The sequence below is a fragment of the Echeneis naucrates genome, chromosome 2 (assembly GCF_900963305.1).
Source record: "Echeneis naucrates chromosome 2, fEcheNa1.1, whole genome shotgun sequence".
Classification (NCBI taxonomy): domain Eukaryota; kingdom Metazoa; phylum Chordata; class Actinopteri; order Carangiformes; family Echeneidae; genus Echeneis; species Echeneis naucrates.
Genome location: NC_042512.1, coordinates 14,714,504 through 14,727,729, shown reverse-complemented (window position 1 = coordinate 14,727,729; position 13,226 = coordinate 14,714,504). Strand labels below are relative to the sequence as shown.

General features: G+C 47.8%; 1 protein-coding gene across 1 annotated transcript; it reads left to right on the top strand.

Annotated features, from left to right (window-relative positions):
- The first annotated feature begins 1,038 nt into the window (after positions 1-1,038).
- Positions 1,039-12,682, top strand: LOC115054058 (insulin receptor substrate 2-like). The gene is made up of 3 exons (XM_029519066.1): positions 1,039-3,937; positions 4,144-4,634; positions 10,053-12,682. The coding sequence occupies exons 1-3, from the start codon at positions 1,269-1,271 to the stop codon at positions 10,055-10,057; spliced, it is 3,165 nt and encodes a 1,054-aa protein (XP_029374926.1). The 5' UTR covers positions 1,039-1,268; the 3' UTR covers positions 10,058-12,682.
- Positions 12,683-13,226: the final 544 nt, after the last annotated feature.

The following is a 13,226-nucleotide window of genomic DNA, read 5'->3' as shown; positions in this document are numbered from 1 at the left end:
AGATGATCTGATGAACAGATGTCTGTGAGCTCCCTCCGTCACCGGCCCCATCACAGGCCCTTCCCAGCAGAACGCTTTCACTCCAAATGCCTGTTATTCATCAGCACCTTTACTCAGACAAAACAAACTGTTCACTTTGGCGAAATGAAGCGTGGCCAAGGGAGCCTGAGCAGCCAGATGATGGCAGCATTTCTGCAGCTTGGGTCTTAGCAGAAGCCTCTGACGCACTTACCTTAGTCATCCCCCCTCTATGAGGTGGCTGTTTTTCATTCAACTTGAACATTTTGTAAATATTCTCCAAAGTGCAACATAACGATAAAATGTGTATACCTTCTTTTATATCTGATCACATACAAAAAAAAATGTATTTCATGTCTTCGAACGCTTTTACTTTTTATGCAAAAAAGCAACATTTTGAAAAGACAATAATAGAAATGTAATCACCATCCAATGTGGACGCCACTGACGGCTTAAAGTGGGCAATAAACGGCGAAGTGAAGAAATTTGAAACGCATGGTTCGGGCCTGACAGGAATACCCACAGGTTTAAAAATAGGCCACAACACTCCTTATATAACAAGTAGGACGTCAGGGTTGTTTACAATGTCGGTGCCTGAGAAATGAAGGGATACATTCCAGCATTATGCTGCACATTTCAAATCCCTATTCATTCAAATGGGCTCAGCTGACTGATCAATCACATGAATTAAATAATAATCATAATAATAATAATAATAATAATAATAATAACAATAATAATAATAACAGAAAAAGAAGAATTAATTTTAAATGGAGGTGTGGTTACAAAGCGATATAAACGGATACAGGTAGCTGTGTTTCAAATTGTATTTTCATGTTACAAGATCTTGTTATTCAAAGAGCTGCTGGAAAAGAAGGGGGCGGGGCTTTTGTGCGTAAAATTATGAAACGAGCCAATGGGCAGCGCGGGGCCCGGTGATGGACAGGCACGGCCCCTCCAGGAGGCCCCGCCCCCTGTGTGTTTTACTCTGTTTTCACAGCAGCAGCGTCACATGTTGTTTTTCTCCAGGACCCGATCGGTACCTGGTCTGGTCTCTGGTCTGGTCTCTGCTCTGGACCCGGTCTGGACCCGGTCTGCCGAGTCTCCTCCCGGGCGGACAGCGCACCGACGCATCGCTGTCCGCGATGGATTAGACTGAAAAACGGGTTTATGTTTAAGCTTTATTATTACTGCGGGATATTTATTTAAGACTTGGCTTATTTGGAGCTCGGAAGGAGACGCGGAGCGGAATGGCGAGTCCTCCGGTGACCGGGGGACACCTGTTGTCCGGCGGCCCGGGCGGAGTGAAGAAGAGCGGCTACCTGAAGAAGCAGAAACACGGACACCGGCGCTTCTTCGTGCTGCGGGAGCCGACGGAGCGCTGCGCCGCCCGGCTGGAGTACTACGAGAGCGAGAAGAAATGGAGGAACAAGTCGGCGGCCAAGCGGGTCATCCCTCTGGACTCCTGTCTGTGCGTAAACAAACGCGCCGACGCCAAACACAAGCACCTGATCGCCCTGTACACCAAGGACGAGTACTTCGCTGTGGCTGCAGACAGCGAGCAGGAGCAGGAGAGCTGGTTCACGGTCCTGGCTGAGTTAATAGCTGAGAGCAAAGTCTATGACAGTCCCGCGTCCACCTCGTCCTTAGTGGGCTTTGAGGAGGCCAGCTATGGACTCGTCACCCCCGCTGCAGTGACCTACAAGGAGGTCTGGCAGGTCAACTTGAAATCCAAAGGCCTGGGTCAGATCAAGAACCTGACCGGAGTCTACAGGCTGTGTCTGTCCAGCCGGACCATCAGCTTTGTCAAACTGAACTCTGAAACTCCAGCCGTCAGTCTGCAGCTCATGAACATCCGCAGATGTGGCCACTCAGACAGCTTCTTCTTCATAGAGGTGGGCCGGTCTGCGATCACCGGGCCTGGGGAGTTCTGGATGCAGGCAGAGGACTCAGTGGTGGCGCAGAACATCCACGAGACCATCCTGGAAGCCATGAAGGCCATGAAGGAGCTGTCCGAGTTCAGGCCTCGGAGCAAGAGCCAGTCATCCAGCACCAACCCCATCTCTGTGCCCACACGACGCAACCTCAACAACCTCCCCCCGAGTCAGACTGGCCTGGTCCGGAGATCCAGGACTGACAGCATGGCGGCCACGTCCCCGGGGAGAAAGTTCACATCCTGCCGGATAAGAACAGCCAGCGAGGGCGACGGCAGCGTGACCCGGCCGGTGTCCATGTCCATCTCTGTGACCGGCAGTCCCACCAGTCCCAGCTGTGGGAACCACCTCAGCAGGTCTCACACCCTCAGCAGCGGGCGCACCTGCAGGATGCTGGAGTCCTCCTCCAACCTGCACCACAGCAGGTCCATGCCAGTGTCCAACTCTCCTCCGGCTGCCTCCAGCCCCATCAGCATGTCCCCCAGGGTGGGGGCCTCTGCGTCCACCCCCGATAAAGCCAGGCGGCCTTTCAGCCTCAGCGCCTCCATCTCTGGCTCCCTCAGTGACGCTGGCTTCATGCTGTGTGACGACTTCAGCTCCAGCCCAGGTGAGTCCAGGTTCCTGTCCCTGACCCGCAGCGACACCCCGGACTCCCTGTCCAGCACACCCCCGTCCCGCGACATCAGCGACCCTTGTGGCTACATGGTAATGGAGGGGGCGAGTGGGGGCAGGTCAGGTGCTGGTTGTGATGGTCTGGCGTTTGACAAGGCCTACAGGAAGCGCACGCACTCCCTCACCACCCCACGGCAGCAGAGGGTGGCGGCGCCTCTGTCGTCGGCCTCCCTGGACGAGTACACGCTCATGAGGATGGCCCACGGACAGAGCTCGCACTCCGCCTCGCCCAAAGTGTGCTACCCTGAAGATTACGGAGACATTGAAATCGGCTCCTCCAGGAGCTCCAGCAGTAACCTTGGAGATGATGGCTACATGCCGATGACGCCCGGTGTAGCTGGAAAGGCGGACAACTATGTGCCCATGAGTCCCATGTGTGTCTCAGCACCCAAGCAGATTGTGAACCCCAGGGTGCACCCTCAGGCCACCGCCGGCAACAGCTACAAAACCAACTCCCCCTGCAGCAGCTCCCTGGAGGACAACGGCTACATGAGAATGCTGTGTGGCTCCAAGTCCACCATAGAGAGCCCAGACCGGCATGGCGAATACATGAACATGTCCCCCGGGAACCCCCCTCCACTCCAGACCCCTCCTGACTACTACCTGGGCCTGCTGGCTGGTGAACCGGCACCGGTGAGGTCAGCTTACCAAGGTGGCTCCCTCACACTTCCCACCAAGCTCCAGCAATCAAAGACTGAAGATAACAGCCAGTACGTGTTGATGAGCCCTCAGAGTCTGAGGCAGAGGGGGGGGGAGTCCGACTATTACTCCGTGATGCAGCCCAGCGCCATTCAGACCTCACCACTGAGCCCCCTGGTCCCATCTCCTGTCAGGCACAGCCGGGTGGAGAACCTGCCATACAGAGGAAGGCTGGGCAGGCCGAACAGGCTCTCTCTGGACACCCTGAGGACCCTCCCCAGCATGAATGAACACCCCCTGCCAGGAGAGCCCCGGAGCCCTGGGGAGTACATTAACATCGATTTCAGCAGCACCAGGTTCTCCCCGCCCTCCATCGTATCAACAGAGAGCCAGTCCTCATCGTTGGGCTCCAGCGGCGGGGGCCCGGGGAGGTCCTCCCTGACAGACTACATGAACCTGGAGCTGGGGTCACACTCCCCCAAGGAGGCGGGCACGCCTGCCGAACGCCTCCCAGTGTTGTCCTTGTGCCCCTGCTTGGAGGAGGAAGGCGTTTACCATCTGGGGAGTGAGAAGGAGACTCAGGGACTCAGCAGCGAGATGAAAAACGACTACAAGGAGATGACATTTGGGATGACCAGCACACCGCCACAGCTCGTCCCCCAGAATACAACTAGGTATGTGTGTCAGTGCTGGGGGGTGGGCAGTTTTCTGATCTCTTATCATGTACTACAACAGTATGTCTGTGAGATTTATGCCAGTTGTTAGAATTCATCTGAATAAGGAACTGTCTTTTTAATCAACAATTTTATCATGTTTCCTGTCAGTTCAGACTAAAAATAATATAATGTGTCACTAACTATTTCAAATTTTGAAATTCCAGCAACCAGAGCAGCCAGCTCTCTCTGGAAGACCAGGGAGTCCCCCAAAGCCTCGGCGTCTTCCTGCTTGGGGCCACCTCCTCCTCCGCAGTGAGCCCTGACTGCACAGCCAAGGTCATCCGGGCCAATCCACAGGGACGCCGGCGCCACAGCTCTGAGACCTTCTCCTCCACCACCACCGTGACCCCGGTCTTTACCTCCTTCGCCCGCAGCGACGCAGTGAAGAGGCACAGCTCGGTCGAGAATATCTCATCCCGGAGCAGCGAGGGCTCCGACGAGGAGTACGGCAGCCCGGTGAACCAGCACAGCGCCACCGGCTACCCCAACGGACTGAACTACATCGCTTTGAACCTGCTGGACAGCAGGGACATGGAGAAATGTGAAGAGCTGGTTGACTTCAAACCCACCAGCAGCTGCAAAGGGGGTATCAATGGATTACACAGCTCACCATATGTCTGTTTGGGATTCAAGGAGGCTGCGACTACTGCCAAAGGTGAGTGAGGCTCATGTCAGATGTGTTATTACTAAATAATTCATTTCATATTCAGCTGCATTTACTGCAGGGGCTTGTTGTTTTCAAAGGATGGAAGAAAATATTTCAAGAATCCAGCTTTGCTGGACTGTTTACAATCAAATAAGAGAGAGGAAACAAAGTTTAAGGCAAACATGCACTTCCTATTGATTCAAATTCAAACTGCCTCTGGATTTGCTGCCTTCAGGTACTCCTCCTAAGCTGCTGCTTCAGACTACTTAGAAATCCTGTAACACAAACTGACTCTCCCTGGCCAAGAAAACAAAAACAAAATAGAGTCAAAGTAAAGAGGTGAGCTACAGTCACTCCTCTTTATCTCTCTTTCACTACACTTCCCATCGGCTGTGTTTGTTATGCCTGGTATTTCCCACCGCACATGAACGCAGCACGAGGCTGCTATGAAACGTGACCAGGCTGAGAGCCCTCTGAAGTAAACAAGCATCATGACAGAGCAGGACGCTGCCTCGCCGCCTCTGTTGTGGGCTGCGGACACCAGCAGACTTCAGTTTTCCACCAACGCTGATGAGTCAAAGGTGTTTTGTGCAAAATTATCAAAAGGAAAAAAAAAAAAAAAGGCATAACAAACCTGCAAAGAGGAGGCTTGCATAGTTTTTTTATGAAGTCAGTAAAAGTGGATTACTCTGGCTAGTTATCAGCAGGGATGCCTCGGAGCCATCTTCCCGTCAGGCTGAGCCAGCGGCGTTTCCGCCTGTTGTTTTTAACTTGGGTAGGCATTAGGATGTGTTCCTCATCAATATGACCTCCCGTATTCCCACCGTGCCATGATCGATACTGTGTCCCAGAATATCTCAGTAAACAAAGTGAAGCAGGAGGGATGAGCAGACGGCATAAACAAAGAGCACAGGGGACGGCAGTGTTCACATTCAAGCCAACTTTGACCCTCAGCACCCCCAATATGCCATTTATTGTACACAGTGGAATCACGTGTGTTTGTGAGTACCTACAGCGACGTGCGTGTGCGTGAACATGTGAGGCCCAGCACAAGTGGGTATGTGTTTTTGTGTGTGTTTTTGTAGGGAAAGTGAGGTAAAACAACAAAGTGGGCGAGCTGCTATTTGGCCGTCAGGTAACTGGATGTCACGGTTCACATTCCTGGCAGAGCAGGTTTGAAAAGTAGCTGTGAGAGGGTGCTGTTTTTGAGCCTCCCCCCTCAGATCCAGGCTATTTGAATACAAAGTGGCCTTTATTTCACCATGACCCCCCCCCCCCCCCCGCCCTCCTTTCTAAGGAGCCTTGTCAGAAATACCTGCTAGTTTGTTTGGTTGTTGTTGTTGTTGTTGTGTTTCTGGCTCTGATGAGGAGAGGTGAATATTGCTTTGGTCCTAATGACGCTGGCTGAATCTAGCTGAGCAGGCAGAGGGAGAGTTAGGCACATACATGTGTCCTGGAGCAGGAACACACTCAGAGCAGTGGGGAGGGGGGTTTTGTTTGTTTGTTTGTTTGTTTTTTTTCCAGTGGCCTAGCTTCCATCCATGAACACTTGGCCTGCTTTGTTTTCCAGTGCTGCCTGACTGTTTGTGGGGGTGCAAATGAATTCGTGCATAATGGCACGTGCACTCCGCCGTCCTTCTGCCTCATTAGGCTGTTCACTTAGCAGAAGTAAGACAAGCAGCAGGGGGTGGAGCACAGCCATGTATGCGCAGTAGAAAGGAGAGGGGAGGGGCTTGGCTTTTTAAAGCAACAAACAAACTCATTGGTGAGGGCCTCTTTCAACCAAGGTGCATTCTGGGATTTTACGGATGGCAGACCTCATGGGTTGTTTACTGATCACTCAGCCCCACTGCTGTGCGGCCGAGCGGGTTGAAGGAGGTCAGCGTGTGCTACAGGGGCTTTTGGTCCCAGGCCTCACTGGCAGAACACTTTAATTATGTGTTTATCAGGGCCGTAACGCCGGGCCCTGAGCCACCAGACTTCCTGGCCCAAAAGTCTCCAGGTCCCCACTCCCGCTGAACACGTCCACGCCTCAACTCCACTGTTAAGTTTGCCCTCCAGAATGAAAACCTGCTGAATCTCAGGGTCCTCTGGTTGAAAAAGTACTTCTAAACCACGCAGCCATTACAGCTATTTGGCGTTTGCCCCCACACCCTAACTCATGTGACAGCCCCTTCAGAGGGAAGCGTGACTGCACTCCTTCCAGTCAACAAACCGTGTGGTCGTAAGCTCCTGACAGCTGGATACATTCTTTTTGCTCTGCTCCACCTGGAGTCAGCTTAGGTGTCCTAATGCCAGTATGAGGGTCAGGTGTTTGTTTACCTCCTGTTTTGTCAGCGGGCCAGCCATGTGACTGAGGTGGTGTTTACCTCTGCCCTCACCCGAGCTGCCTGTCTCATCAAGCGGCCCTGGCTTGCCACAGCTCAGCCAGGTGGATGTTCTGTACCAGACCCAGATTAGCCAAGTCAGCCGTCTCTGTCTCCAGCCCCTGGTCTGACTAATGCGTTGTCTGACAGCCAGCTCTTGCTTCCTCTGTGACGACTCAGGGGTCTTATGGTGCATCAAGCTCTTTTTGACTGCAGCTTGTGTGTATATATTGATGTTGTCATTCAGGAGGTAGAAAATGGAGAAGAGTCATGCTGTGACACTCAGTCCTCCTGAGTGCTCATGGCAGATGGCCGATCTCTGGAGGGCAAGTGTGTGTGTGTGTTAAACACCTGCCACTCTGAACTCTCCTCACACACATCCAAAAACTCTCATTACACTGATTTCCCAGCCTGGCCCACACTAGCATGTAAACATGTACACTCTCCTATACACCTCTCATCCACACACGCATTTCTACTTACTCCCTTTCCTTCCACTAATGACAGCCCACCATCTGCCGCGCCCACAGGCTGCACAGAGCATGACCATCAGCAGCAAGTGTGTGTGTGTGTGTGTGTGATTCGTTGGCCAGATTAGAGGCATTTGTATCCATCTACGACAATCCCGTTTCTTTTTCCACGTCATTCAGTCGGTAGTTGAGAATGATGTTACTACAGAGATGATGCATCCGTGTGTGTGTGGGGGGGGGGGCTGCGTAGTGCGTGGTGCATGGTGCATAATGTAGAAGAGGGAATCAAGGAAGCCATGCAGCCTTAACTCGCTCTGAGCATGCTCAGTAGCTGAACTTGTGTGTTTTTGATTCAGAGATGGCAGAGGGAATTGAAAAGGTGACCTGTTTACATAACTGAGAAAACACATGGACACACACACACACTTTGCATGCAGGTGCTGACAGCTATTGTGATATTTGAAAAATGAAATATACTGTCAATAACTGAATAAGATAACTACATCAAATTTGGCAAATTTGAGGCTCCATTAATCCTTTGAGTATATCCAAGAGTTGCCAGTTGTGGTTATACACTCTCAAATATGTTTTTGACTGATACGGATTATAAGCACTGCCAATAATATGATTATCTTTCTGACAAAAATGATTAATGATTAATCAAAAGATAATCTGCATCGTAGTCACGTGTAAATTAACTTTGTGGCTTTCATCTTCAAATGCACAAACGATATTTGCATATTAAGGCTGCAGAGAAACCACCGTCGTCATTGCTGTTGAACTATCATGTGGCTCGGTTAGATTCTTTTAAAGGTGACACCTGGCTTCATCCATCAGCGTGATCGTTCAGCTCCAAACTCACAGACACCAACTGTGAGTTGGTTCATTCACATCCAGGCCTGAGCTGGTTGAAGCTGAGCTCTCAACGCAGAGAAAGCTCTGCAGAAGTCCAGAAATGCCATGTTACTTGATATATAGAGAACAAACATGCACATGTAACACCAAAGGCTCCTGTGTCAGAGTTTCCAGCCTGTGTGTGTGTGTGTGTGTGTGTCATGGCACAAGAAGGCAGGGGGCTAAACTAGGCCAGGATGTTCCAGACAGTAGTGCTAGCTGCGAGATAACTGCGTGGCCAGCGTTCCCCACATTTAACTAGCCACGGCTCCAGATGAGATTACGGCCACTGCAGGCGAGATTAGACGGCCAGGCGTAGATCAGCGACGACGGCGAGCAGTGAATTCACTGGCAGCAGGTGGGGTTACTTAATGTGAGGTGTCAGCATTTGTTTGCGTCACCACGTCCAGATTCTTTTCATTGCAATTGAGCTAAAATCAATAGAAATCTAATTGGAAACTGGTCATGAAATCATTTAGGAATGTTCCCAGTGAGCTTCAAGCTTGGTAATAATTCATCACATGTTCCTCTGGCCCACTGAGTCACTGTGCAGGTTCCTGTGTGTTTTAATAGTGAATTATATAAAACCAAGGGATTTATCTTTGGATTTAGTGACGGAACATTCCTAATGTCCTGTATTAGGAATGTTGTATTCCGCCTCCTCTGTTCAGGATTTGTTTGTGTTAAATACCTATAAAAAGAGCCTCTGCAAAAAGAAACATAGAGAGATTGAAAACAGTGGTGGCTTTTTTTTTTTTTTTTTAAATCTGCGCTCTGGTTGACAGCTCCAAAAACAGCCTCGCTTTCAGCCCAACCGCCGCATATTTTTGAGGTTATCCAACAACTTTTTAAAGCGTTTCATCAGCCTAACAGTGATTGAAGTGTCCCTGAGCCCGAGACCATATAATTCTTGTGTGGTTTCCTGACACATGACTGCAGCGAGGATGCTGTTTGTAGCCGTCGTCCCTGCACCCCCCTTCCCACGCTCATTCGCTTGTGCAGCTCTCGCTTCAGGACTTTATTGATGGATTCCAGCTGTTTCTAGATGTTTCCAGTTGACCCACCCCTTGAACACCATCATGTCTTTATGCAAATCTTTCTCTCTTGATGCCCCCCCTCTTCCCAGACACACATTACTCATATCAATAGGCACAATCAACCCTTTACATAAAACCCCTCCATGCAGGCTCCATTTCTCTCTGTTTGTATTATGCATCAGCTACTGTAGTCATCACTGCTGCTGCTGACTGGCCCTCCCCTATTCAGTGAGTGTCCATAGCAACACGGCAGCGCGACAGCAGACCCCCAACCCCCATCCCTCCGTATCCCAGATTATGTAATTATGACCGTTGCTTCAGCCACCCACTCCCAGCCTGTCATCCTTCAAGAGCGACGCGCAAAACATCTGGTGTGTGGATGAAGAGAAAATGACGCACAGCATGCAACCCCCACATCATGACAGGACCGTGGAAGCCCATCTAAATGGAGTTCTTGACCATTAGTAGAGCTACAAATGAGCAGAATGAGCAGCTCCCTTTATGGATGTTTAAATGAAAATGAAAATATGTGTATTGAAAAGAAGCTTTTCAAATGTTGGCTTGTGAAGAAGTATGTTGTCATCATTATTGACCTTATGTGTAAATAGTCGTTGTGAAATGATTGTCTATTAACGCTCCTTTTTCTGTGATCGCTTTCAGACTGAGGGACTCCGCTATCCTCTGACTTTGGCGTCTTCACCAACCTGCTGCTCAACATAATCATGAAAAAGATAATAATCCAGCGCTGCCCTTCCATTGGGATGAGAGGCCCTCAGCAACACACACACAAACAAACACACACTTTAGAAACAAGCATGCCACCATCTATGCATGTCATAGATTTACTAACAGCAGGACAAGTATGCATATATATATATGTGTGTGTGTTTGTGTGCGTTCTCCAGAGGCTGTTTCTCTTAAGACCCGAATTGTAGCGCAAGCACAGAAGCAAAGATAGTCAGACAATAACAAAACTTTAATGGTACCCAGATATCATTTATTTACTTGAGGGTAGTTTCATAACTACCTGTATGTGTGCGACTGTGTTTCTGAGAAAATACGACAAGCAGGTATGTAAGAACAATGAAAACTGGTGTGGAATTGGCCAGGGAGCAAGGATACCAAGGTACGCTTAGTAAATCAATAATAAATAATTTAGATTAGATATTTTATTTATTTTCAGAGAATGAATGTCTGGTAAGACCGACCTAATGCCTTAATGTCTATATTGTCCTTATGTTTTCTATGAAATGACGATGATAAATATTCTATTACTGTGTGTCAGTTTGGACCTAAATCTCTATATTGTTATTCTCTTGTGGAAAGTAAAACAACCTAGTTTACCATTATTGAAATGTTATTTAGGAAAGGTCCAGTACAGTCGGGACTGCTCAAGATCTGATTTATCGTACTGATATGAAAATATTTTCTTAATAACTAATTTCTTATTTATTCTAACTCAGTTTATTTTTTTGTCCAATCAAAACGCTGGACTTATAGCAATATATTTCTAAATGTCTTTAAGGTTTATACATGTCTTTGTACCTCAGCTCAGACCCCACAACACCAGGCATCTGAATGCACTGTACCTCCCACAGATCCTCAGACACTGAAAACCTCACACGCTCCTACCTTCAAACCTGCAGCCTGGAGTGATACCTTCTGATGGTCTTAGCTGAGCTGATGATGATTGAGGGAGGGAGGGGGGGTGGTATCAAGGTTGGGGGGTACAGTCTAGACGCTTTCTGGTGAGCAGTGCTGGAAAAGCAGTGTAGTAGAAGAAGAGAGGCCAAATCTGGCACCATCGTGGAAGGTCACTGGAGAGTCATCTGTCTGGAAAATATGACAATGGCAGACAGCAAAAAGAGAATTAAGTAACTTTCGAACTTAAAGAAAGAGTGTGTAACTACTGCACGCTGCCTACAACTACAGATACTAAATACTAGTATATATTCTAATGGGGGCACAAGCAGAGAAGGGTCAGTAAACTGCTTCAATAAGCTATGTTGGCAAATAAGGAAACAAAACCTTGTCTTATTTATTTTGTTAAATGTGACACTCTCTTTCTTTAAAGTAAGACTAACTTAGTTATTTTTGCTGTAATGCTGAACTCCGACAGGGAAAGTGGACGCAGACTCAACTCCGTAAAGTTATTTGATACCGCTTGACAATCTTGGCAAATGTTCTCCGATGTTATCTTAAATTAGCGACCATAAGCTACTGGTCACACCAAGGTTTCAACACGGACGCGTCTAAATTCAAATGAATTCTATTCTTTGCCAATAAAGAAATCTCCAGTTAAATAACCTCCAAAATGGCTGCCAGAGGATTTGATGCACCGTGATCTCGAAACGCCCTCTATCCACATCCTCATTCTGTGGTTTCTGCATGGTCCACTGTGCCAACTCCAACTGGCTCACAACCCCTTACGTGTACGTTAGATTGTAAAACTTTAAACCGTTTCTGAATGTATCGCTGAGCTGGTGGAAACACCACAGAGATATAACGTGGGAAATGCTTCGGACAGAGTTCATTCATATTGGAGCTGTACCACACTGGTATATATTTATCTTCAGAGTCTTGAATGTGTATATTGTGTACATAAAAAGAGTTTAACAAAGAAAAATTATTGAAAATAGATAGAATACTCAGATTTGACCTATGTTGCTTATTCCTGTGTAAAGACTTTGGCTACCGATTTTTAAAAATGGGACGGGCTTTTGCTTTGAGGTTGTACAGAGTTATTGTATGCTTTTGTCCCGCACAGTCGCTCTGTGACTACATGAAAACACAAAACAACAAACTCTTGTCTATTTTATTATAAAGATCTCTTTGCCTTGTTGACACATTTTACCTAATGGCATATGCAATAGCAACACAGTTACGGTCTAGTTTACAACCGAGGAACCAAATGTAACATTGCATCGATGATTTTGTTTTTCTTTTCATGACAAGCAAACGCTGTTTTTGCTTTTTGTTCCTTGTACATTTCTCTTTCTGCCTAGTGTTTTGTTTTCATCGCTGGGAACTTTGTTCTTGACGTGTCTCAAAGCGCTTTTCCCCATTTCTGTGTCCATGGACAGATTCTTTTACAGATTACGTTTCGGGATTGACTCAGTTTGAATGTGTTGTTGTCTTCCATTGTACATAGATCAATATACTGATTATTGTGAAGCCCACAGATGAGATGATGATCATGATTTATAAAATCTGGTAGTCCAGTATTGCTTTTGTCTGTACTGATTATGGATAGCAACCTAGAGAAATAAATGAATTTATTTAAAGAGGTACATCTTTGTCTCTAATCTTCTGTTTTCACGAGCGATGTCTCCTGAAGTCTAAATGACTTTTCTTTGCATGATATCAAAAAGTTCTGATTGCATTAGTAGAATATCAACAATGTTTTAAACTTCCCATAACAGTACAAAAAAGAGGAAAATAGGAAAAAATACAAAAATAAAGTTGTATTCACCATTCAATAGTCTAAAATATTCACATTTGATGGTGATGGAACCTTATATACTATCTCTTCAATGCTTTTCCTCTGAGGTCTGGCAGAAATTGATTTAATAACATAAACGTTTCATGTGACTTCTCTATCTTCACGGCCTCACCGGAATGTCAAGTCCGTGTCAACAGCTTTCTGTCCGTGCACTAAGACGAGGATATCCAACCTCCATCCCGTGGAGAGTGAACGACACTTTCTCCCGCTCTGTTTGTGTTTTTATTGTAGACGGAAGCCAAGGCAGGAAGCTCATACTGGGCCAATGACTTCCTGCCAAGCCACGCATCTTCAGAGAAGTGAGCGTAATGAGTGCAATGAGGTCAGGAGGT